Raw genomic sequence first — 27,555 nt, 5'->3', positions numbered from 1 at the left:
TGGAGGCAAGGTTATGATGACTTTGATGATCAGGGACAATCTTCATTGAAATTAAAATTTGTCAGACCACTCTAGAATGCCTCCCACTAATATGTAACAGAAAGTTGTAAGCTTGGCCCCAAAATAATGCTTCTGGTTATTTAACTAAAGGAAACAAGTTAATGTTTATTCTGAATTACTTAAAAAAAAAGAGAGAGAAATCATGATGAATGTAAATGTCTAGTGGTGGAGAAAACAGTTTAATAAACGTGGGTGTATAGATATAATAGATTATTGCAACCTAATTTATATTAAAGACATGAAACAAACTGATTGAATACCTAGTATATCCTCAATATTATACAAGATATTTTGTATATAGTATTTAATTTCATATTGACATATGAGACAGGTACTACTATTGTCGTTTTGTAGACATGGGGATGCTGAGGATTAAAGAAATTAAGAAATGTTCACATGGTCACAAGTTAGTAAATGGTATTTCAAGACAAACTCAGAATTATGGTTCCTAAATCTAAACATTTTCAACTATAACAGAGTCTTCATTTGAAAAGTTATAATTACAGAGACTTGGGAATTCAAAAGCATCAAAAATATGTGTGACATATTCTTAAGGGAAAAATATGGGTGAACATATAAAAATAGAGTATATAGTCCAGATTCTGGTTTCCAAATACCATCCTCCCATAAAAGATGGCAAGGCTCCTTGGAGAAGTAGTTGTCTCTGGAGTTGAGTCCAGGAAAATATAAGATGAGCCTGGAGCTTATTATGCTGCCAGAATGTAAGAGGTAAAACAAAACAAAACAAAACAAACAAACAAAAAAAAAACCAAAAGCATGACCAAAGAGCAAAGTGTACAGGAGCTAATTCAATGATAGTTCCATTAGCAGACCTGGAACAATTTGAGCAACAAAATAAATGATGGTAGTGTTGGATAACCCAAACAAAAAGTAATTACAATGAGTGCACATTCGTATGAGTAGCTAACTAAATAAATACACAGAAGAAAGAACAACTATTCCTTACAGAATAATTTCAGTTAAAATATGTTGAAAGGCCCTTTCATAAAGGTGGCATGGAAGGTGAAGAAGGAAGACCCTTGCTCCTCCCAAAGCTGAAGCCAAAGCAAGGTTTTGAAGGCCAAGAAATTAGTGCTAAAAGGCATCCACAGCCACAAAAAAAGGTCTGCACATGACGTACCTTCCCATGGCCCAATTCACTGCTCTCTGAAGGCAGCCAAAATATCCTCCAAAGAGCACCCCCAGGAGAAACAAGCTTGACCACTATGCCATCATCAAGTTCCCCCTGACTGCCGAGTCAGCCATGAAGAAAATAGAAGACAGCCCCATGCTTATGTTCATCGTGGATGTCAAGGCCAACAGCAAGCACAAAATCAACAGGCTGTGAAGAAGCTCTATCGATATTGATGTGGCCAAAGTCAACACCCTGCTCAGGCCCGATGGAGAGAAGAAAACATATGTTCCATTGGCTCTTTGAAGATGATACTTCGAATGTTGCCAACAAAATTGAGATCATCTAAGCTGAATCCAGCAGGCTAAATCTAAATCTAAATCTAAATCTTTTCACCAAAGTAAATAAATAAAAAAATAAATAATAAAAAAAATAAGTTAAAAGAATGGGGAAATGGAAATTTCCTACAAAAATGGCATAGTAATAATTGGTAGAGGGAATGTATTGATGGGTGCCCAAAAGAATAAATGGAATATTTACAGTCTGAATTACCTTCCCCAAGTATATATAAATTACAAAGAAAAGTCCTAACTTCATAGTGAAAAAGTCCCACAGACACCACATTAAGTAAGTGATCAAGTTTAAATCACTAGTAATATCACTCATTGACATCATGCATCCCCTGAGAAGATGAAAGGGCAAACATACCACCTCTCTGGCACTCTTCCCTGTAATGAATTACCTCAATTTAAGCACAAGAAAAATATTAGGTAGTCTTCTACAAAATGCTTGATGAGTAATCTTGACAAGTATCACAGACACGCAAGAAAAGGAAAGAAAATACGAAAGTCACAGATCACAGGAGACAGGGAGAGATATTAATGCCAGCATGATGTTCTGGATTGGATCCTGGAACAGAAAAAAGGGGCTTTATGGAAAAACTGGTGAAATTGAATAAAATCTGTAGTTTAGTTAATATTATTGATTCAGTGTAAATTTTTTTAGTGGCAATAATTGTACTGTGATTAAGTGAGATGTTAACATTTATAAAGGTGGGTAAAGTACAACTCAAAACTCTGTAAACCTAAAAGTATCTAAATAAAGTGTTAAGTATAGCTGATTAACAACTAGAACTCAAAATAGATTAATAAGCAAATAAGAATTCAACTAAACTGACGTTTATTAAATGTCCACTGATCTTTTACCATGGTCAATCATAGCCTATAGGTTCACCAAATAACAGACTATCAAAGAACTGAGCCAAATTTTGAATCTTGAAAGTAGCAATTAACTCTAAGTAATGTGAAAGCAGACAATATCATTCTCATCTTTGCAATCCAACGCAGAGCATAATGTATGCACACCTCAGAGATAGTGCATGTTTGGTTCTAGATCACTACAGTAAGGTGAGTCAAATGAATTTTTTGGTTTCCCAGTGCCTATAAAAGATATGCATGCATTATGCTGTAGTCTATTAAGTGTGTAATAGCATTATGTCTAAAAAAAAAACAATGTACACACTTTAAAAGTGCTTTATTGATAAACATGCTAACCACCTTCTGAGCTTTCAGTGAGTCATATATTCTTTTTTGCTGGTGGAAGTTCTTGCCTTAGTGTTGGTGACAGCTAACTGATCAGGGTGGTGGTTGCTAAAGTTTGGAGTCACTGAAGCAATTTCTTAAAATAAGATGACAATGAAGTTTGCTGCATCAATAGAGTCTTCCTTTCACCAATGATTTCTGTGTAACATGTCGTTCTTCTTGACAGCATTTTACTCACAGTAGAACTTCATTAAAATAGGAGTCAATTCTCCCAAACCCTTTCACTACTTTATCAGCTAAGTGTATGCAATAGACCACGTCCTTTGTCATTTCAATAGTCTCCATGGCTTCTTCATCAGGAGTAGATTCCATTTCAAGAAACCATGTTCTTTGCTCATTCATAAGAAGCAATTCCTCATCCACTAAAGTTTTATCATGAGATTGCAGCAATTCAAGTATAATAATGGCAAAATTTGAAATATTGCAAGAATTACCAAAATGTGACAAAGAGACATGAAGTGAGTAAATGATATTAGAAAATGACATCTACAATCTTGCCGATGCAGAGTTGCCACAAAACTTCAATTTGTTAAAAAACAAAACAAAACAAAACGAAAAAACACCATATCTGTGAAGCCCAATAAAGTGAAATACAATAAATCAGTCCTGTCTGTATCTGTCATTTAATAGCTGCTTAATAAATGTGTGTTGAGTGGTGTCTGGGTAGCTCAGTTGGATAAGCATCCTACTCTTGATTCCAGCTCAGGTCATGATCTCAGGGTCGTGAGATTGAGCCCTGTGTCAGGCTCGGTGCTGGGCGTGGAGCCTGCTTAAGATTCTCTCTCTTCCTCTGCCCCTCCCTCCCTGCTCTTTCTCTCTTAATTAATTAATTAATTAATTAATTAAAATGTGCATTGAAAAAATGAGTAAGAGAATGGATGGAAAATTGAATTTTCAGGTATACAACCCAAGTCTTTCAAAGTTTTATTTTTTCAAGATACATAGAAGAGCAAAACCAAAAATGTACTTCTGTTTCTTTTGTCTGAATATCTGAGTACACTGATTATCTGTAAGTGATATAGCACATATATAATAGATTTTATTCCTTCTTAAAAATCTCTAAAGTGATCTAAATAAAATTAGAGATGCATTTTTTCCCTTTCCCAATGAAGAATGTGTCTTGTTTCATCATCGTAATACCAAACCCCTTTAAAGTAGAATAAGAGACTATAAGAATTACAGAAGAAAAATAATTTAACGAGACAAGTCTGTGAGATCCCTCAAACCTGATGTTTGTCAATCATCCATGGACCTGAGGCATTTTGAAAAATTTCACTTTTGTGGGTCTGATCCTAGTAACCTAGAATTTTTTTAGGCGTGTGGCCTAGGAGGTTGCTTTAAAAAAATAAACAAACAACAACTGGGATAATGATGTGAATTGAATTCCTATCAGCTGATCATGGAACCGAGAGTAGAGTTTGATTTTTTAACTTCAGGTTTCTTGTTTATTTTCCTAGATGGCATGCTGTTCTCAGTCAGTGATTTTGTGTATGCATCATTGAGCACAGTCAGCTAAAAATCACTAAGTGCCTGCATTAAAAATAAATACGTGGAACCATGAGAGACGATGGACTCTGAAAAACAAACTGAGGGTTCTAGAGGGGAGGGGGTTGGGAGGATGGGTTAGCCTGCTGACAGGTATTAAAGAGGGCACGTTCTGCATGGAGCACTGGGTGTTATGCACAAACAATGAATCATGCAACACTACATCTAAAACTAATGATGTAATGTATGGGGATTAACATAACAATAAAAAAATTTGAAAAAAAGAAGGAATGAGGTCTTGCCATTTGCAACGACGTGGATGGAACTGGAGGGTGTTATGCTAAGTGAAATAAGTCAATCAGAGAAAGACGTATCATGTGACCTCACTGATATGAGGAATTCTTAATCTCAGGAAACAAACTGAGGCTTGCTGGAGTGGGGGTGGTGGGAGGGATGGGGTGGCTGGGTGATAGACATTGGGGAGGGTATGTGCTATGGTGAGCACTGTGAATTGTGCAAAACTGTTGAATCACAGACCTGTACCTCTGAAACAAATAATGCAGTATGTGTTAAGAAAAAAAAAAAGAAGAAGCTAGCAGGAGGGGAAGAATGAGGGGGGGGAATTGGAGGGGGAGATGAACCATGAGAGATGATGGACTCTGAAATGCAAACTGAGGGTTCTAGAGGGGAGGGAGGTGGGAGGATGGGTTAGCCTAGTGATGGGTATTAAAGAGGGCACGTTCTGCATGGAGCACTGGGTGTTATGCACAAACAATGAATCATGGAACACTACATCTAAAACTAATGATGTAATGTATGGGGATTAACATAACAATAAAAAATTAAAAAATAAATAAATACGTGGATGATTTGTTGACGTCGTGGTAGCATAATTTCAATATATAATAACATCTTTTAATCAGTAAATAGGAAAAAGTTTACTTCTCCTTGCTGGGAGGGTTGTCTGGGAAGCCCAGGCAGAAGCAACAGTAATCTGATACTCTCTGACACCATGTATCTCATATACTTTTATAATGTTTAGTGTTTTAGAAAAGCTTCATATATATACATATGTATGATATGTACATTTTATTATAGTTACATTATATATACATATATATTACACTATATATAACATCACATCATTAGATATGTGGTGTTATATATATGATTGTATATTATATTATATTATATCACATCATATTATATTATAGTTGAATATATTAATTATTATATACAATATTTTAATATATTTAAATATATCATTTATATTATATAAACATGTATCATGTATATATTATGTATATGTTAATAAATAAGAAACCTGATTTTCAAAACTATATCAATTACATTTTTCAGTATGTCTACAGCCATTTAAACTGACATACACAAAATGAAGGAATATGTATTTTTGAACATTTCCATTGGCGATGTATATCAGGCAAATTAAGAATAGGCCTTGGGGTACAATTAAAATGCAAATCTCAAGAGATGCTAATTGGCCAAGAGAGTTTGAGGAACAGATGCTCCTTGAGAAGATTGTTAACACACTAGATTTCTGAAGATAATCCTCTATTCTGAGACTGCTTTAGAAATATATGAAGAACAAAGCTAACCCTGAATATGAGTCTAGGTTTGAGCTAAAACATCAGATTCTAATTCTCAAGAAGGCACATAAAAATAAACAGTTATCTTAGTTAATTTGGCTGTTGTTTCTATTCTATCAATGGAAGGTAATAGACACATTACCCAGAACTGTCCTCAACACCAGCATTTTTTCCATCAAATCCGTAATATTAATAGAGGTCCATTATATAGGAAATATAGCTCGGGGCTAAACCGCAGCAACAGATCAAAGCCATCGTATTAACAATTCAGGAGAGCCAGAACTGTAAATGAGGCAAATGTATGTCAAAAATTAATGGTGAATTTGGTGAATATTGCATGTTTTCTCTCCTGTCCTCTGATAAACCTGAAAATAACTGGAAGATGGCTCACAAAGAAGGTGTCCTTTGGATAACTATTTCCCAGGTAAGTCTAATCTTACCATCTTTCTGTAACTATGTGTGTGTGTGTATTTGTGTGTAAGTGTGTGTTTCTCGTACTGAAAACCTTTTCCTTTTTACATGCCTGCATCTTCCAGTAAGCCTTAAGAAAAGTGCTTCTAATAACAGGCAAGACAAAATACCTTCATTGATTAAATGCTTGTTAAATGAACTGGGAAAGAATAGGAGCCCTTGTGAAGGTGGGAGACACTAAATGATTAAATCTACTCGATAGAACATCAAGTGCTTTTGGGTCACTCGGGTGGAGTGTCAAACATCTGAAACAAACTTGCATTAACCATCATATTTATGTCAACTGAATTAGGCAAATAAGTTTTCTGATTTTCTAGTAAGATCACCTTGTATTTTAACACTTTATTGTAAATATAACAAATCACATTTACTTTACTATTTGTAATATTTTTATTTTTCACTTGGAAACCACTGTTTTTGGTGATGAATTGGCTATTGCCTGATGTCACCGATAACCATGTGCTTTATGTTGGGAGCAAACATGTTTGCTGAGTGCGTACACAAAACAATTTGACTATATTATGCATGAACTTGTGTTTGGTCTCAGCTAACCAATAGAAAGGGCATGTGACAGAAAAAAAAATATAAAGAATTTTAGCATTAACATATAAAGTAAGCAGGATCTTTTATGTATATATTTTCCTTACAACATTTAACAAAGCTTTATTGAGTCCAAGAAATGATTAGATGTGCCCGTCCAAGATCTTATTATGCTGCTAAAATTACCCTATAAAGTATCTGTTAGGTGCTGACAAATTAAGACTGTCATACAAAGGTATCATTAAATTCACAAATAACCTCAATATTTTCTAAGAGTATCATATAATTAATTCCTGCAGATAAATTGCTAAGTGTATGATTCAAGGCCCATGATGATAGGCTGAAGTAGAAGATGGTATATCTCAGGAGGAATCTCTTCCAAAATCCTTCCAGATAGCTATCTCTTAGAGGGCTACCAATTCCACACAATTATCAACTTGGAAGTTTTTATTAGTGTTTGTCAGTTCTATTAAAAAAATGGAAAATCATGTATAAATTATCAATCAAATTGAAGTCACTAAATATGTGCTTGCCATATTTTACTCTCTCATTATTGGAGTCTAAGTCAACTCTGATTATTAAGTCTTTAAGTTTGAATCATTCTCTAATTTTTGTTACTTTTATTCAGCAGGTAAGTCAAAGGCCTGATTTGATACAAATGACTGGGAACAATTTCACTGAGGTGACCCTCTTCATCCTCTCTGGATTTGCTAATCACCCTGAACTACAAGTCAGTCTTTTCTTAATGTTTCTCTTTATTTATCTGTTCACTGTTTTGGGAAACCTTGGGCTCATCATATTAATCAGAATCGACTCTCAGCTTCACACACCAATGTATTTTTTTCTTAGCCACTTAGCGTTCATTGACATATTTTATTCCTCCACTGTAACACCCAAAGCACTGGTAAATTTCCAATCCCAACAGAAAACCATCTCTTTTGTTGCCTGCTTTGTTCAAATGTACTTTTTTGTGGGTTTGGTGTGCAGTGAGTGTTTCCTTCTAGGATCAATGGCCTATGACCGCTACGTGGCAATCTGCAATCCCTTATTGTATTCGGTGATTATGTCCCAGAAAGTGTGCAACTGGCTGGGAGTCCTGCCATATGCAATAGGCTTCACGAATTCTCTGGTCTCAGTCTGTGTGATAAGCAGCTTGGCATTTTGTGATTCCAGCATCAATCATTTCTTCTGTGATGCCACAGGTCTTTTGGCCCTGCCCTGTGCAGATGCCTTCAGCATGAAATGGTGATCTTTATTTTAGTGGGGACCACACTTCTCAGTTCCCTGCTCCTCATCACAGTCACCTACACTGCCATCATCTCAGCCATCCTGAGGATCCAGTCTGCAGCAGGCAGACAGAAGGCCTTTTCCACCTGCACATCCCACCTCATGGGTGTAACTATCTTCTACGGGTCCCTGATTTTCACATATTTGCAGCCTGATAACACATCAGCCCTGACCCAGGCACAGGTAGCATCTGTCTTCTATACCATTGTCATTCCAATGATGGATCCACTGATCTATAGTCTGAGGAACAAAGATGTGAAAAATGCTTTCTTGAGAGTCATACATAGAAAACTTTTGTCATGACAAATCTGTGCACGTTACCATTAGAACACACCTGGATGGCTCCAGGCATTCGATTACTCCAACAATCAGGAAAATCATAGGGTAAACTCAAAAGGCTTAACATAAGCAAAATGATAACTTAGAGACTTGAAATTTTGGTGGTCAATTATTATTTTATTTGTTTGTATTGAATACTGAACTAGCATATTAGGAGTTCATTTCAGCATGTAGATTACATATACCAAACACCATAGCAACAGACACTGGTTAATATAGAAAATCTCTTGATCATGTGGATTAGTTTTGCAATAGAGTTAAAATTTGGATCATTTATCTGTAAAACGTGAGCTTTGGTGGCAAAGAAAATGATGTTCATGGAGTAGGGTCTCTATCAAATGCAGCAGAGTTTAATTTCTAAAAAATCATAATATGCTTCCCAAAGTTCAAATATTTGATAAGCATTTCAATATATGTGTGTGGTGTGTGTGTGTCTGTGTGTCTGTGTAGATAAATAAAGCAAACTAGCTGTGGTACAATTCCTGAGGCATTTGGGAGTATATTACAGAGGTTCTTGCTTTTCCAAGTCAGGCAGAAATGCTTGGTCAAGTCTATAGCAGTAAAAGGAGAAACTGGGTTTTTATTTTGCTTTTCCTTGAGAAGAGACACGTTTACTGGACTCCCCCAGGCATTGTTACAAAATGACCACTGGAAAAGATGAGTCCTTTAGCACTGTCTTTACTGTGCATAAAGCACTGAGCAGTAATCCGAGGAGCTGAAAATCATGTTTAAAATGTATGTTGAAAAAAATAAAAATAAAATAAAATAAAATGTACGTTGAAAGGAACTGCAGATAAATTTGATGAAGCACTTATACAAGAAAATGTGTGTGATCTCTATTTCTTTCCATCCAACAAGAATGTAAGGTCTTTCAGAGAAGAGTTTGCTTGTTCATAATTGTGCTCTCCACATTTAGGAAATGTATCATGTACAAAATATGGAAGTAAATACTTTCTTTGCAGTCTGTTTGCTGGTGGAAGTAGAGTGATCAATCCATAAAGGTGAAACATTCTGCCTTGCTCTTATTTGTATCTTTCTTGGGTAGAGTCTGGATAGTCATGTGCATATTGGCATTCAAAAAAATATTAGCTTAACTGAAAATTCTATTTATAGAATTCTTTCAAAAACATTTCTTATTTATATGTTAAAATCAGCATAGTAATTAACAGATATACTTCTTTTCAAAGGACTTTTTCCCTCAATGGTTAGGATATGGAAATAAGTATACATAGAATTATACTTGGTATATATGATTTTAAATAATTGGAGTAAATTCATATATCAGACATCACAAACAAACCTCCTATTAAGAAAATCAGTTTTCAGTCTTGGGAGTGGCTGATGGTAATATATGTGAAAGGATCTGTATGTGCATATATATACATTTGCTTTGGAATTTTTAATTTTCTTCTCTGATCTAAATAACTAAGGTCTGACTCCTGCAAACTTCATTTTACAATGCAACATTTTACTCTACAAACTATTATAAGTGACAACTTATGAAACATACTATGTTTTAATTTATGGACCTACTGAGGCTACTGTCTATCTCATTACTCATTCCCTTTTATTAAGACCTTGTGAGATTTTTTTTTTCCTTCCAAACATGGTGTCTGATTCAGATTGGTTGTTCTGAAGATTTTTCATCATCATCATTGAGAATTTTTAAACTGATTATATTTCCCTTTTTTCTCCTCTTTCCACCAAGGATTTTCATTCATGCATTCTAAATCCAATGCTCAATTTTCTATAATTGTGTGGCTTTTGCACCTGACTTATATTTACCCTGGTTCTAATTGTATGTTATTTTTATCTTCACTTGCATTGCATGTGTATTCTGCTCTAAATAATTTCAAGATTTAATATTTACTTAGCATTAATAAAACTATGTATCTAATTGCTTTCTTTTATTATTAATGCTTTCTTGCTGATCGCTGTCTAGGAGCAAAAAGATGACACAATTTTCTTGTTCATCATAAGAAGTAGAAATATAGTTTATTTGTCCAAAATTATAATTAAATGCCTATCTATGTTTTTCAATATGTTCTTCATATTTGCTACTGGTATACTTCCCATCATTCTTTCCTTCAGCTGCTTTTTGTACCTTCCCTTTGGACCCTGTAATACACATCTTTTCACAATTGGTCATGCATATCTTTGTCTTTTCTTCAGTCCTTCTTCTGCTAGACTATCCCAGAACTTTTGCCATTGACCAATCCAGAAAACCAACTCCATAATCTCTGGGACTATGTCCCAGAAGTGATCATGGAATGTTTAATTTGCCAGTTATCTTCTTCTTTTAAAAAAATATGCTGGAAAAAAATTATTCAATTTAAAATATGTTTGATGCACCAGGCATCAATATAAAGATACCGAGTGTTCTTTTTTTTCAGTCTATTAAACCTGTGGTGCTTTATAATATTCCTGTTATCTGTGTGTATTCCTTGAGCATGCATTCTATTTAACCCCCTTTAACATACCTTTTATATCAAAACAAAAATTTATAAGATTCTTCTTCTTTTTTTTTTTTTTTAAAGATTATTTATTTATTTATTTGACAGAGAAAGACACAGCAAGAGAGGGAACACAAACGGGGAGTGGGAGAGGGAGAAGCAGACTCCCCGCCGAGCAGGGAGCCCGATGCGGGACTCGATCCAGGGACTCCAGGATCATGACCTGAGCCGAAGGCAGTCGCTTAACCAACTGAGCCACCCAGGCGCCCTATAAGATTATTCTTAACTTGTTTTATTTTAAGAAGTCTTGCAGAAATTACTGAAGAAACAACAAATTACTCAATGAAAATAAAACATATTGAATGAAATTGACTTCTTGATATCAGGTAGAGTTAGACTCACACTTGTTCTCATACACAAAGATTAGAGGCTTATTCAGAAAGAAATGTCAGAATATTGTCTGATAATTGGATAAAGTAGTGGAGAATAAATCAGAATTTTGCACTGGATATTTCCCTTTCAAAATGGGTAGATAAGCTGTCTAAAAATGACTAAAAGACAACAAATAAGAAAGGAAAATGCATTTCAGGGAAGAAAACTAGAAATAGTGGTATTATGAAATATAAAAATATTAGAGAAAATATAACTGATTTTATATTTATTAAGTGTAATATATTCTAAAAAGACAAAGACTATCAGAGTGAGTCAAAGTGCAAACTCCCTGATGTTTATAGCAGCATTACCAATAATAGCCAAATTATGGAAAGAGCCCAAATGTCCATCTACTAATGAATGGATAAAGATATGGTATATGGGGGCGCCTGGATGGCTCAGTCAGTTAAGCGACTGCCTTAGGCTCAGGTCATGATCCTGGAGTCTCGGGATCGAGTCCCGCATTGGGCTCCCTGCTGGGCGGGGAGTCTGCTTCTCCCTCTGACCCTCCCCCCTCTCATGTGCTCTCTCTCTCTCTCTCATTCTCTCTCTTTCAAATAAATAAATAAAATCTTTAAAAAAAAAAGATATGGTATATGTTTACAATGGAATATTACTCAGCCATAAGAAAGAATTAAATCTTACTATTTACAATGACTTGGATGGAACTAGAGAATATTACGCTAAGCAAAATAAGTCAGTCAGAGAGACAAATACCACATGCTTTCACTCATATGTGGAATTTAAGAAACAAAACAAATGAACAAAGGGGTAAAAGAGAGAGAGAGAGAGTCAAATCAAGAAGCAGACTCTTAACTATAGAGAACAAACTGAGGGTTACTGGAGGGGAGGCGGGTGGGGGATGGGCTGAATAAGTGATGGGGATTAAGGAGGGCACTTGTGATGAGCACTGGGTGTTGTATGTAAGTGGTGAATCACTAAATTCTACACCAGAAACCAATATTACATAGTGTGTTAACTAACTGGAATTTAAATAAAAATTTGGAGAAAAAAATATAAACTCCAGTATATTTTTTACACAATTTTCATCAAAATAAAGTGATGCAAAACATTAGGAATATAACCAAACCAAGGGAGAATTTGTCCAACCAATGCACAAAAAAACAATAAAAACAGACACTGAGGCTTTGCAGTGGAGAAAGATAAGCTATTTATTGGAGTGGCACCACCCAGGAGAATGGGGAGCTAATCCTCTGAAGTCCCAAACACCCTGATGCCTTGCAAGTGAGGATCTTTAAGGGCAAAATTTGTGGCAGTGGTCTCCTGAGTAGGCGAATACTTTGACCCATGATGTCATCCTAACAACTGTTCTGGTGCCTATTCATCTGGTCCTCTGGAAGTCTCTTCCATTTCAAGACTTGGAATCTGAAAAAATATCTTTATTCTTTATGTTAAAGAGTTCACTAGGTACATCTGATGACTCTATCCCTAGGGTAATGCTGGTTAACTACTTGTCCTACAGGTTCCTTTGAATGAGAAGCATCCTTATCCTTTGGGCTTAGGCCTATGTGTTCCTTGACTGGTCCCATGCCCAGGGTTCATATAACTTCTAGTGTTCATTCTTCCTTCTGAACTGACAAGATGGACCCCGACTTCGGGAAGAAGGAACTAATTTTGCAGAACATTATTTTTACTATTCCATTTGCCTGAAACTCACTTTCTCCAAATATTTTTGTGGGTGTCTACTTCACTTCTTTCAGTGTGACCCTATCACTGAAGACTTCTCTGAAAAATAAAGATTATTGAAGAGAGTAAGTCCAACTGTCTCCAGGCACTCTCTTCACCTGTTTTTCTCCACAGCATTTGTCACCCTTGACATACAAATACTTCATTGTTATTTCTCTGGTCACCCCAGCCCCCGGGATAGAATTATACTTACCACATAGTCCTTGCTTTTCCTCCAATTGTATGGCCCATCCAATGCACAGGGCCTTTGTACGGATGTTCCATTTGTCTGAAACACTGTTCTCCCGTCTACCGACATGACTAACTCCTCCCTCCTTCAAATCTTGACTCAAATACCAATTTTTCATTGAAGCCTACCTTGACCACACTATTTCTGATTGCTTCCTCATTCCCCTACTCCAGGACTCTCCATCTCCTAAGCTTTTTCACATTTTATTTTTTTTATAGTACTTTCCCCTCCTAACATGTATCACTAATTTTTGTGGGGTTTTTTTGTTTCCCCCTGCTGAGACTCTATAAATACTGTAGTTGGTAAGGCCAGACTTCCATATCAACATTTGAATCTTTCTTTCCTATCATCTAAAAGCTGTTCATACTAGTTGATTACAATTAATCCATAATTTCAATAAATTTACAAAACTGAATTTAAAGGAGTCACATTTTCTGACTGTAATGCAGTACAATTTAAAATTAATATTTAAAAAAGAAAAATATACGTTTAGCTTGAAAATTAAATACACAGAAATTTTAAAAATATCAAATTATTCTTAGTCAAATAAGAAATAAAAAAATGTAACTTTGTACTACCTATATAATGGGCCACAATAGGAATAATTAATATCACTACATATAATTTAAAAGTAAAGCAACTCTCAGATTAATAATACAGATATTATTTTCCTGTATTATTAAACAGATAAAAAATAAACAAAACAAGCAGTTGTTACTAGGTGCAGAAGCAAAAACAATGAGTTCAATCTGAAGGGGCATAGAATTTGCCACCACCAAAAATGCACTTCTGGCATAAGAATTATCTTGAACTGAAACAGGAGACACAGGAGAAGCTCTGAAAACCTAATAGAACTTACCCTTTTGAAAGAGATATTTACATCTATAAGGGAAATCTCTACTTGTATAAATGTTTCCCTCTTTGTTCCAGGAAGAAGAGGGTAACTAAATCTCTAGAAACTTTTTTTTTAAAGATTTTATTTATTTATTTGACAGAGAGAGACACAGCGAGAGAGGGAACACAAGCAGGGGGAGGGCGAGAGGGAGAGGCAGGCTTCCCATGGAGCAGGGAGCCCGATGTGGTGCTCCATGTGGTGCTCCATCCCAGGACCCTGGGATCATGACCTGAGCTGAAGGCGGAAGCTTAACAACTGAGCCACCCAGGTGCCCCTCTAGAAACTTTTATGAATGGAGAGGTCATAGACTTAAATCTGCATAACAACCAAACCCTTATTTACTGTGATTTTCCTGGTAACTGATGTGGGGAAAAAAGGCAGAAAAAAAATTACTGAATTTCCTTACTACTTACAGCCCATTGACAAGTCCTTTAAACAGGCAAAGTAACATTCCTCTAGGAACTCAGCTGCTGAGATGTTGACACTTTGCTAAAGGCAAAAGGCAATCTTAATCCCTGTTAAATCTACTTTAACATATAAAAATTCCTTTGGAAACTTCCTTTATCTCTACCCTCTAAGATAAATGCTGGCAAACATCCTCTGAGCATATGGCCCACCGATATACATCTGAAGGGTCTCATGACTAAAGTTTTATTAGACAGTAATAAATGACTTTTTCCCAATAATTGCTAGCCCCCTCAAGGTCCTGAAAACCTTGCTTCCAAAATTCCTTAGAGGCTTAAGCTATCCCTAACCCCTTCCCAACTTAAAAGCATATAATGGGTCACTCCTCAGGACCCCAGTGCAGCTCCTCTGCCCACAGGTCCTATCCCAGTGCTTTAATAAAACCACCTTTTTACACCAAAGATGTCTTAAGAATTATTTCTTGCCCATCGGCTTCAAACCCTAACGCCCTTCCTACATCAGTAACCTCCTATAACTGGACTCCACCCCCAACATCTTTTGTCTTTAGCAGGAGATGGTATTTAAGGTGGTGACTTGGGCCACTTGAGGTGTTAATTTTCCTGGTCATCTTGATACCTGAAACCGGCTTCGCTTCTTGGTGGGTGTGGAGCCAAAAGACACAACCAAACCAAAGAGTAGAAAGGAAGAATTTTATTTGCAACAAGTAAAGGAGAACACTGCGAATATTTCTCAAAACAATCCTTCCTCAAGCAACAAAACCAGGGACATTTTAAGCTAAGGGTGCATGCATATTCAGGAAGGGGCTTACACAATGGAAATTCAGCATAGAATTGGGGGAAAAGTCATCTTAAGGAGCTAGAGTCCAGATCCTGATTGATCAAAGTCCAGGGAGGTCAGGCAAGGGTTAGTATCATCAATTCTCTGGCTCCAATTGGTCCAGTATTTGAGTGCTCAAAGAGGTTTAAATTCTGCAAAAATAACTCAAGAATATGCTTTGGTTAAGAAGTGCTGGTCAGGCATAGATCATAAGATCGCTGGGACCTAAAATGATTTTTCTTGTGTCAAGAAAGCCTTGTCTTGTCTCTTTTTCTGGGGACCCCTAACTCTTTCTGCTTACAATCTCCCATGTATACAAGAAGTATACAGGTTATTAAACTTTTGTTTTTCTTTTGTTAATATGTCTTTTATTATGGGAGGAGGGGGGTGTCTCAACCAAGAATCTAGAAAAGTAGAGGAAATATTATTTTTCCTTCCCCACAAACCTATTAGAGGAAATAAAATGATAAAACTTAGATAACAATTGATGAATTTGAACAAGAAAAATAGAAATAGCTTCTTCACTATCCCAGCCAAAAATTTAGAGCATCACGAAGGAAAATCTAACCATCAGGCTCTTCATTGTGTAGCTTCTAAGGGAAAAGACAACCATTTTCTCAAACCTAACATAGCTGCATTTAGTCCTGGAACTTCTGCCCTTGGAAACATGCCAAGAAATCTTCCTTGGAAATTGGTCCACAGGGATGACCATGCATCTCATTATCTTCGGTCCCCAGTATATGAGGTGCCCTGGAATTATCAGGATAACAGGCAAGACATACTCTGCTTTGCTTATGTTCACTATAGCTTCCTGGTATTCTTTTTAGAAATAATTTCCTAGCAAATTTTCCTTTTGAGCAGGACCTGAACAAAATTTCTAGGTTGATTAATTTTTATCTCAGAATAAAACAAAATGAATACACTAAAATTTAAAAAGAACTTATCTCAAAAAGAACAAATATATCACAGAAATTTTCGACTCAAATGGTTATCAAATTTGATTTGTGAGCAAAACTTGAGGTTGATAAACTTCTAGGCAGATAATATTGGGAGGTTTTTTTTCCCCCAACTTTGGTTCACAGTAAGTATTATTCTCTCAAAATTAGAGATCTTTAGTTAGGATCAAATTTAATGGGGACATTATCAGAATAGTATGCATATAGATGTCATTTAGACCTTACCCCAAATAATGCCAGGATTTGTGAAATCAGAAATATAGAGTTAATGGAATCAGGGTCTATAAATAATGAACATATTTTAGAAATTTAATTTTGAATGATCAGGTTAGGAAAACATCATATAGTTTGGAAATTAAAATTAATACGTGGTCTATAATTTTAGTATATCTTCCAAAATCCCCTAAATTTGAAATTTGTCATTTGTATTAAATAATATTGAGAAAAGGACATTGAATAATGCATTAAAACTGTTTTTATATCACTATTTGTTATATATCTAACTTTTTTTCAGGTTTGCTGAAATTTATTATAAACAGGAATATAGTATTATGTGCATGTTCTCTAGAGTCAGTATATCTTGTATTAAAAATGTGGCTAACAGTGGTACCTATGGTATAATAGTCTCACAAGGACTAAACGCATTAAGAAATATTTAGAACTGGATCAGTCTCATTTTAATTATTCAATATGTTAGCTTTAATTATGTTGTATCCAAACGTCAATTTATGCCTATTTTTATATTTGGCAATCAAATTAAGATTTTTTTTTCAGTCATGGTCTTTAAACCTCTCATCATCAATTACTAGAAACAGTTATAAATATGTGGTTCATATAAACACAAACCTTTTTGAAGTCATTCCTGCTAAGTATCAAATTTGGTTTCTTCACAGTTCATAGCAGTTGACACTATGGGTAGAAAGAATAACACACAGGTGCCTGGCTTCATCCTTCTGGGATTGACAGATTCTGAAGAGATCCAGCTGGTCCTCTTCGTGCTGTTTCTCCAGATATACTTGGTTACTGTGTTGGGCAATGCAGGGATGATACTGATAGTCCGCCTGGATCTCCTGCTGCATACCCCCATGTATTTTTTTCTCAGTCACCTGTCATTTCTTGACCTCAGTTACTCAACTGTCATCATACCTAAAACCTTAGAGAACTTGCTGACTTCCACCAAGTATATTTCATATGTGGGCTGCTTCACCCAGATGTACTTTTTTGTCTTCTTGGGGGCTGCTGAATGTTTCCTTCTCTCCTCCATGGCCTATGATCGCTATGTTGCTATTTGCAATCCTCTGCACTACCCAGTGGTTATGTCCACAAGATTCTGCTGTTCCCTCGTCTTTGGGTCCTATTTGATTGGCTTTGCAGACTCCTTTGTCAATGTGCTTTGCATGAGCAGACTGCATTTCTGTGACTCCAATGTAATCCATCACTTTTTCTGTGACACACCCCCAGTTTTAGCCCTATCTTGCTTTGACACACATGACATAGAAATCATGATATTTATTGTCGCTGGTTCCACCCTACTGGTGTCTCTTATCACAATATCTGTGTCCTATGTGTCCATTCTGTCTACTATCCTGAAAATTACTTCCAGTTCAGGAAAGCGAAAAGCCTTCTCGACTTGCATCTCTCATTTCCTGGGAGTCACCATCTTTTACGGCACTCTGATTTTTACTTATTTAAAGCCAAGTAGGTCTTACTCCTTGGGAAAGGATCAAGTGGCTTCTGTTTTTTATACTATTGTGATCCCCATGCTGAATCCACTCATTTATAGTTTTAGGAACAAAGAAGTAAAAAATGCTGTCATTAGAGTCATGCAGAAGGGAGAGAGCTCTGAGCAATTGAAATAAGCAATGCTAAACTTTTCAGCTCATCACTTTTTGTTTTCCCCACAATGTATTTTCTTTGTCTCCAAAACCAATTGACTCCTTTAACTTGTTTGTATTTCCATCGAACCATTCTTTACTTGACCAAATATGATCTCAGATATTTCCAGGAAGATGTCTTTAGAAATTTCAAGTTATAATAGAAAGCCATGAAGTGTGCTTTAAATCTATGATCTAAATATATACATTTGGGGGTACCTGGCTAGCTCAGTGGGTTAAGCCTCAGACTTTTGGTTTTGGCACAGGTCATGAGATCAGGGTCATGGGATCCAGCCCCTTGTCAGGCTCCATGCTCAGCGTGGAGTCTGCTTGAAATTCTCTCCTCCCTCTCCCTCTGCTCTTCCCCCCCTCTCTAAAATAATTAATTAATTAAATAAATCTTTAAAAAATAAATATATGTTTTTAAGGGTAACTGATACGCAAAATGAGACAATATAGTTCTCTTCTTTTAAATAATGTCATACAAATTCCCATGAATAGTTCAACTTCAGGGAATTTTATTATGGAAAAGAGCTCCATTTTGGGTACAATGATAGCAGGTTCAGAAGTTATTTTGTTTATTATATGAAGAAAAAATATAGCAGAGTAATTACTAGAACTTGCTTTGGAATCAAACATTCCAGGATTTAGATTCTAAATCTGCTAACCATTTAGCTGCATAACCCTTAATGGAACAGCCTCAGCTTCCTCAACTGCACAAGATAGATAATAATTCCAGGGCCAGGGGCACCTGGGTGGCTCAGTTGGTTAAGCAACTGCCTTCGGCTCAGGTCATGATCCCGGAGTCCTGGGATCGAGTCCCACATCGGGCTCCCTGCTCAGCGAGGAGCCTGCTTCTCCCTCTGACCCTCCCCCACTCATGTACTCTCTCTCTCTCTCTCATTCTCGCTCTCTCAAAATAAATAAATAAATCTTTAAAAAAAATAATAATAATTCCAGGGCCATAGAATTAATTATAAAGATTAAATCAGATAATGGATGTAAAGCATTCAAGGCAGTTCTAATCAATGCTGGCCAATATCATTAGAAGGCTTACTTTCCTGCAATATTTTTTTGAGGATTTTATTTATTTATTTATTTATTTATTTATTTATTTATTTATTTATTTGACAGAGAAGGAGAGAACGCACAGAAGCAGGGGTAATGGCAGAGGGAGAGGGAGAAGCAGACTCCCCGCTGAGCAGAGAGTCCAATGCAGGAGCCTGGGATCATGCCCTGAGCTGAAGGCAGATGCTTAACCGACTGAACCACCCATTGCCCCTCCTGTAATATTTTTAATGCACAATGGCTTTTTCTTAAAGAATATTCACTTGTGGGTCACCTGGGTGGCTCAGTTGGTTAAGTGTAGAGTCTTGATTTCAGCTCAGGTCATGATCTCAGGGTCGTGGGATGGAGCCCTGCATTGGGCTCTGCCCTCAGTGGGGAGTCTGCTTAAAATTCTCTCTCTCCCTCTCCCTCGGCTCTTTCCTCCTCTCTCTAAAATAAATAAATAAATACATAAATAAATCATCTTAAAAAAAGAATATTCACTTGTGTTTTATAAATTACTTTTGGTTAATTTAATGGACAAACAGCTAAGGAAAAACTCAACACTTCACAATTTTGAATTTAAAATGGTGTCTGTTAGCATTGGAGAACATGTTAACCATGGAAACCATGGAAAAGGAGAAGGGAATAGAAATGACTTAGCAGTCATTAACAGCTTTGAGTGTGTTCTTCTGGATCTATAGTTATGTATGCATGTGCATATATTACTTATGTAAGCAAAATTTCTGTCATTTCCTATGCATTTTTCTACAACTGTCTATATACACTTACAAGTTTAACCTTTGATAATGCCTTTGTCACTGAAATATGAGGTGAATGTGTTACGGGTATTTGAAAAAATAATCAGGACTCTCATCATTCAAGGCTTTGGATCTGAAATGTAAATGCATCAATTTAAAAATCTGTACGCAGTGGTATCTCTTTGGTGGCTACCTGCTAAATATTTAAAAACCTTACCTTTCACTGACTTGTCAATAAGCTTCAGTAAACTGCTGCTTTTCTGTGTTGTTTTTTTTTTTTACATTATTGCTTTCTCCTAATTTTTATAAGTTTGCTATGGTCACTAAAAATAAATGTTGAATAAAAGTTTGACTCATTTGTTTTAATTTTTTTTTAACAGAGACAAGTTGTAAAGCCAAGAAATGGCAATGAATTCATAATTCATGAATTCATGCAACCCATAAACTGTAGTCATACTGCTGAAATTTCCTTTATTTTTCCTTTTTCCCTCTACATAATCTGAATTAGTTTTAATTTTCTTTGCTATGTAGAGGTTAAGAATGTATTCTTCCATTTTCCAAGTATTTACTTTGTTTTTTGTTTAAACTTTTATAACTAGATAGTTTTCATTTCAAGCAATAATGTTATAAAATTTTTAATTCTGAAATGTAACTATAGTTGATTATTTTTCCTAAATACTTTTTAAAGGTTTAAAATAAAGTGCAAAAGTGTAAATTCTCTTGTATAAGTTAAAAGTTTAAAAATTTGGGGGGTGCCTGGGTGGCTCAGTTGTTAAGCGTCTGCCTTTGGCTCAGGTCATGATCCCAGGGTCCTGGGATTGAGCCCCGCATCGGGCTCCCTGCTCAGCGGGGAGCCTGCTTCTCCCTCTCAAACTCCCCCTGCTTGTGTTCCCTCTCTCACTGTGTCTCTCTGTCAAATAAATAAATTTAAAAATTTTTTTTAAAGTTTAAAAATTTTTCACTAATTCAGAAGTGTCAACAAACTTATTCAAATTTTTAAATATGCATTATTTTCTTCCATTTAATTTATTTTAAAATTTCCATTCTCATATATCATTGCCACTTAAAATTATCATGACTTATTTTTGCTTTGATATCCATGTGGTCTAGACTCTTTATTGCTACTGTTATTTGTTTTTGTTTGTAATTAGTAATAAGAGTATGATAAATACTTATTGCTTAATAATATGCTTTTTTGGCTGATCATTCATGTTGCATCTGCACTATGTCATTTAATATATTTATAGGTCTTTTCATTTTTTCTGGTCTTTTCTATAAACTATCTTTTCTTTCTTTTTTTTTTTAAAGATTTTATTTATTTGAGAGAGAGAGAGCACATGAGAGGGGGGAGGGTCAGAGGGAGAAGCAGGCTCCCTGCTGAGCCGGGAGCCCAATGTGGGACTCGATCCTGGGACTCCAGGATCATGACCTGAGCCGAAGGCAGTCGCTTAACCAACTGAGCCACCCAGGCGCCCTCTATAAACTATCTTTTCACCTTGTTTCTGTTGATGTCTACTTTTATGATTAGGAAATGTATCCTGTTGGTTTGAGTTGGCAAAGATGGCCAAGGGATTCTGTGATTTTGTAGACAGCACTTAAGTTGAACAGATGCTAATTAAATTGTAGTTAAAGTAGGGCTACCACATCTTCTTTATTATATAATTTAGAAAGTGTGTATGTTATTACATATATGTAATATAATCTATACATAATATAAAAGATTTAGACTATTTGTGTTTGCCCTTAAAATTCCTTGTTATATTAGTGCATACCATATTTTACGTAGGATGTGGTCAGACATAATTTAAGACGTATTCTTCTTGCCATGCCAAAATGCTATTTAATACAAATATGATAAAAATAAGAGTAGAATAGAGCATAACAAAAATATGAAAAGCTGTGTCTGCTTCCAAATAATTGATAGATATGGTAATAATGTATTTTGTTGAGCACTTATTATGTGCCAGACAATATTCAGAGGCATATATACTTGTATATAGTAACATAATTATCTTCACAAGATAACTTTCAGGTAGGTACTAGCAATATCCAAATGCTAATCTCACATAATGGAAAGCAATCTTTCTATTCTTTCAGGCAAAGATTTAAGAATAATCCATAATTATCTTGTTATGTCACACACCTGACACCCATTCCAACAGCATCCTATGTGGACTCTAAATACAGAATATATCCAGAGTCTATCTATCAGCTCGTTCTCTGTCACCACACTGGCCCGAGGGACCATGGTCTCAGAAGTACTGTTGCAGCCCCCTAGCTTGTTGCTCTGTTTGACCTCAGCCCTCTTAAATCTAATCACAGTGTAAGTGCTAGAGTGGTTAAACTGTAAGTTGAATCATATCGCTTCCACAAATCCTACCAGACTTCTCATCCCACTAAGAATGAAAACCAAAACTTTTACAGGAACCCACTGGTCCAAAATGATGTTGTCTCCACTCCTTACATCTAATAACTCATTCCTTGTCATTCTGTCCATCATGCTTACCAATAACATGCCCTCCTGGGGCACCTGGATGCCTCAGTCCTTTAAGCATCCAACTCTCAATTTCAGCTCAGGCCATGAGCTCAAGGTTGTGGGATGGAGCCCCACAACCAGCTCTGTGCCAGCAGAGAGTCTGCTTCTCTCTCTCTCTCTGCCCCTTTCCCTCTGCCCCTTCCCCTGCCTGTGCTTGCACTCTCTCGAAAATAAATAAATAAATCTTTAAAATCTTAAAAAAAAAAAGAAAGAACATGCACTCCTAACTCTCCCTGTACACGTTAGTCTCGATCGTGCCTAGAATTTTCGCTTTTCTTCTCTTCACCCTGAAACTTCCTTTTCATATGCAAATGCATGATTTTTTTCTTACTCATTTTTTAATAAAAATATCCCTTACCACCTGATTTAAAATTGTACCTGCTTCTCGCCCTCTTCTATGCTTCATTTGTTTCCATAACAGTTTCTCTCCAACTAATAAATATACATATTTGACTTATTATATATATAATATTAATGTGTGCGTATATATATATATATATATATATATATATATATACACGCACACATTTTTTTTTAAGTAGGTGTCATGCCCAGCATGGAGCCCAATGTGGGACTTGAACTCATGACCCTGAGATCAAGACCTGATCTGAGATCAAGAATCAGACTCTTAACCAACAGAGCCACCCAGGCTCCCCCAACTAACATTTTATATATTTATCTGGTGCCTTTTGTTTCTTGTATTCTTCCCCTGTTGCCCCTATATCATGAGCCAGGATTTTTCCTTACTGTGTTCAGCATTGTACCACATCACCTAGAAAACTGCCTTAATAAATGTATTTGAAGGAAGAATTTTGCAGATAATAAACCTGGGGCACAAAGAGATTAAGTAACTGGTTCATGGCCACTCCATGTTAAAGAACAAGCTCATGTTGGAACTCAAGACCGTCTAGCTCTAGAACTCACATTCTTCAACATCACTCTGGGCTGAGAATACTACTATCATCAGAGGTGAAAACAGAAAATTCATCATCAAAGTAAAGAAAGCATTAAATAAAACACCAGGGGCTGTTAAGAGGTGCATGTTTCTGGTACTCTAGAATTGCTGATGGAAGACAGGGCGATTTTGACAATACTGGCTAAATGTTCTCAAACATACAGGCATAGTCCTACTTACAGAAAGAGTGATTCTGACAAAAAGAAATTTATCTAACGATGGTATTGTTCTGGAGAGACAACCTGTAATAGTCAAGGCACAGGGTATGGTGGTATAACAAAGGGATTCCGAAACAGAGTGTCTCAGCAAAGAAGAAACACATACCCTCAGTTACAACATCACAGAGTTTAGCTGCCTAGGGTTTTAGGTGGCTCCTAGGTTTCTTCTGTGTTGTTGTATTGGTGTCCCCCAGATCTGGTCCTCTTCAGTGTCATTGAAAAGCACTCTGACATTGCAGTCTGAGAGAAAGGGGGTTTTCACATTGGGAAAACAATTCCCCGATTTTTGTTCATACAGACTTTTAAGGAGTAATTTATTTAATAGATATAGGACTCTTCAGGTCACCCATTTCCTCTGATGGAAACATCTTTAAGCAATTATATATTTCATTTAATTTTCAAAATTATTAACAAAGAGTTGTTCGTAATATTCTATTATTATCCTTTTTAAAAAAGATTTTATTTATTTATTCATTTGAGAGAGAGAGAGCATGAGTAGGGGAGAGAGGCAGAAGGAGAGGGACAAGCAGCCTCCCTGATGAGCAGGGAGCCCGATGCGGGGCTAGATCCCAGGACCCTGGGATCAGGACCTGAGCCGAAGGCAGCCACTTAATTGACTAAGCCACACAGGCGCCCTATTATGATCCTTTTAATATTTGTGGGGACCAAGTGACATCCCTTTTTTTCATTCCTGATATCAGTAATGTGTATCTTCTCTCTTTTCCATGATGACCATGGGAATTATAATGTGCATATTTAGTATAACACAGTTGACCTAGAATAACATACAACATAACTTTTAATATCAGAAACTTAGAGCAGTAAAGACCGAATTCTTCTCTTTTTCTTTCTATTTTTGTCATAAATTATACTTTTCTGCATAGTTTAAACCAATAAGGCATCAGCATAGTTTTACTTCAGTTATTTACTCTTTAAAGAAATTACAATTAAATATCCAATATTTTTTATATTTATCTTCATTTTAATATTTTTGGTATTATTAATTTCTTTGTGTAGATACATATTTTCTTCTGTTATACTTCTTTGGTTGGATAATTGTTGAAGCACAAGTGTGCTGGATATAAATTATTTCAGTATGTGTATATTTATTTCCTGAAAAGGTCTATTGTGTTCTTATATTTCTAAGATATTTCAAACATTTCTATGGATATTAAATTCTGGATTGACAGTTACTACCTTTCACTACTTTAAATATGTTTCTTCATTATATCTGGTGTGAATCATTTCTGATGGCATCTGTTGTAATCCTTATATTCTTTTCTTATGTATGCAATTGCATTTTCCTCTGAATGCTTTCATAATTTTCTATTTATCTTTATTATTAATCAGTGATACTAATGAGTCTAGGTGTGTTTTGTTGGTTGGATGATTTGCTTTTTGTATTTTTCCTTCCTAGGGTCTACTGACCTTTCAGACTCATCATTTGATGTTTCCTTAATTTTAGAAAAGTCTTGACCATTATATTTTCAACTATTTCTTCTAATTCATTCCTTCTCTATTTTTGTTCTGTATATTAGACTGTGTGATATTATATCACAATTGTTAGATACTTTTATTCTCATTTTTTCTATAGCTTTCATTCTGTTTGCTTAATTCCTATTGTTTATCTTCAAGTTTTCTGATTTTTTCCTCAACTTTTTTGATCTACCGATGATCCTGTTGAAAGAATTGTCTCTAATACTGAGAGTGTGTGGGTGTGTGTCCAATGTCCAGCATTGGACACTTCTTTAGGGTTTCCATCTATCTGATGAAATATATACTCACAAATATATTGTTTATTGTCTCCCTAGATCTTATTTTTTAAGATGTATCTATTTATTTTAGAAGGAGAGAGAGCAAGAGCATGGGGAGGGGCAGAGGGAGAGGGAGAGACTCTCAAGCAGACCCTGTGCTGAGCATGGAGCTGGACATGGGGCCGGATCTCACAACCCTGAGATCGTGACCTGAGCCAAAATCAAGAGTCAGATACTTAACCAACTGAGCCACCCAGGCACTCTGACCACTAGACCTTTTAAACTAGTAATTTAAATCTTTAGTCAAGACGCCCAGGAACACCTACTTTTGAAAAGTTGCCTTTATTACTATTCTTTTTTTTTTAATTTTATTATGTTATGTTAATCGCCATACATTACATCATTAGTTCTCGATGTAGTGTTCCATGATTCATTGTTTGCGTACAACACCCAGTGCTCCTTTCAATACATGCCCTCTTCAATACCCATCACCAGGCCAACCCATCCCCCCACCCCCTCCCCTCTAGAACCCTCAGTTTGTTTCTCAGAGTCCACAGTCACTCATGGTTCGTCTCCCCCTCTGATTTCCCCCCCTTCATTTTTCCCTTCCTGCTATCTTCTTCTTTTTTTTTGACATATAATGTATTATTTGTTTCAGAGGTACAGGTCTATGATTCAACAGTCTTACACAATTCACAGTGTTCACCATAGCACATACCCTCCCCAATGTCTATCACCCAGCCACCCCATCCCTCCCAACCCCCACCACTCCAGCAACCCTCAGTTTGTTTCCTGAGATTAAGAATTCCTCCTATCAGTGAGGTCATATGATACATGTCTTTCTCTGATTGACTTATTTTGTTCAGCATAATACCCTCCAGTTCCATCCACGTTGTTGCAAATGGCAAGATTTCATTCCTTTTGATGGCTGCATAATATTCCATTGTATGTACCACATCTTCTGTATCCATTCATCTGTTGATGGACATTTAGGCTCTTTCCTTAGTTTGGCTATTGCGGACATTGCTGCTATTAACATTGGGGTGCAGGTTCCCCTTTAGATCACTACATTTGTATCTTTGGGGTAAATACCCACTAGTGCAATTGCTGGGTCATAGGGTAGCTCTATTTTCAACTTTTTGGGGAACCTCCATACTGTTTTCCAGAGTGGCTGCACCAGCTTGCATTCCCACCTACAGTGTAAGAGGGTTCCCCTTTCTCTGCATCCTCACCAACATCTGTCAATTCCTGACCTGTTAATTTTAGCCATTCTGACTGGTGTGAGATAGTATCTCATTGAAGTTTTGATTTGTATTTCCCTGATGCTGAGTGATGTTGAGCACTTTTTCATGGGTCTGTTGGCCATTTGGATGTCTTCTTTGGAAAAATGTCTGTTCATGTCTTCTGCCCATTTCTTGATTGGATTGTTTGTTCTTTGGGTGTTGAGTTTGATAAGTTCTTTATAGATTTTGGATACTAGTCCTTTATCTGATGTCATTTGCAAATATCTTCTCCCATTCTGTCAGCTGTCTTTTGGTTTTGTTGACTGTTAACAGTCAATAAATAGTTATTTGATTCCTGGTTTAAAATAATGCCTTAAAAATATGTATATGTTGACACTAGATAAGAAATCTTTAGATCTGAGACATACTTTTATATAATAACTCTGACACTTGATTAGAACTAACTTCTCTGAAAACCAATTTCCTCATTTTGGCAATATAAGGCATTTTATTAGAGTCAAACAAATGTATTACCCTTTTACTCTGTTCAAATTATAAAGTAGTGGCTTTCATGTATACATTTAAAAGTATATATTTTGAGCTTATTGGAAGATTATTATTCAAGGTAAAAAGAAAAGTCAAAAAAAATCCCATAGAAATGTGGAGGAGACATTAAAAGTTTAAAGCTCTGTAGGACTAGATAAATCATATAATTTTGTGAATCCTAAATGGTAATCCAGCATTTATTCAG

General features: G+C 36.0%; 2 protein-coding genes across 2 annotated transcripts; both read left to right on the top strand.

Moving 5' to 3' along the window:
- The first annotated feature begins 7,554 nt into the window (after window positions 1-7,554).
- On the top strand, window positions 7,555-8,486 carry LOC123857976 (olfactory receptor 8I2-like). The gene is given in 2 exon segments (XM_045895261.1): window positions 7,555-8,131; window positions 8,134-8,486. Coding segments are annotated over 2 exon segments (930 nt in total).
- An 8,861-nt stretch (window positions 8,487-17,347) lies between these two features.
- On the top strand, window positions 17,348-18,295 carry LOC123857975 (olfactory receptor 8H1-like). Its single transcript, XM_045895260.1, has one exon. The coding sequence runs from the start codon at window positions 17,348-17,350 to the stop codon at window positions 18,293-18,295; it is 948 nt and encodes a 315-aa protein (XP_045751216.1).
- The last annotated feature ends 9,260 nt before the right edge of the window (window positions 18,296-27,555 follow it).

Source organism: Mirounga angustirostris, unplaced genomic scaffold (assembly GCF_029215605.1).
Source record: "Mirounga angustirostris isolate CCGP_5_RB_7025 unplaced genomic scaffold, mMirAng1.0.hap1 SCAF_13, whole genome shotgun sequence".
In the NCBI taxonomy this organism is placed as follows: domain Eukaryota; kingdom Metazoa; phylum Chordata; class Mammalia; order Carnivora; family Phocidae; genus Mirounga; species Mirounga angustirostris.
Note: the sequence above shows the minus strand (reverse complement) of the source record. Positions and strands in the feature narration are given on the sequence as shown.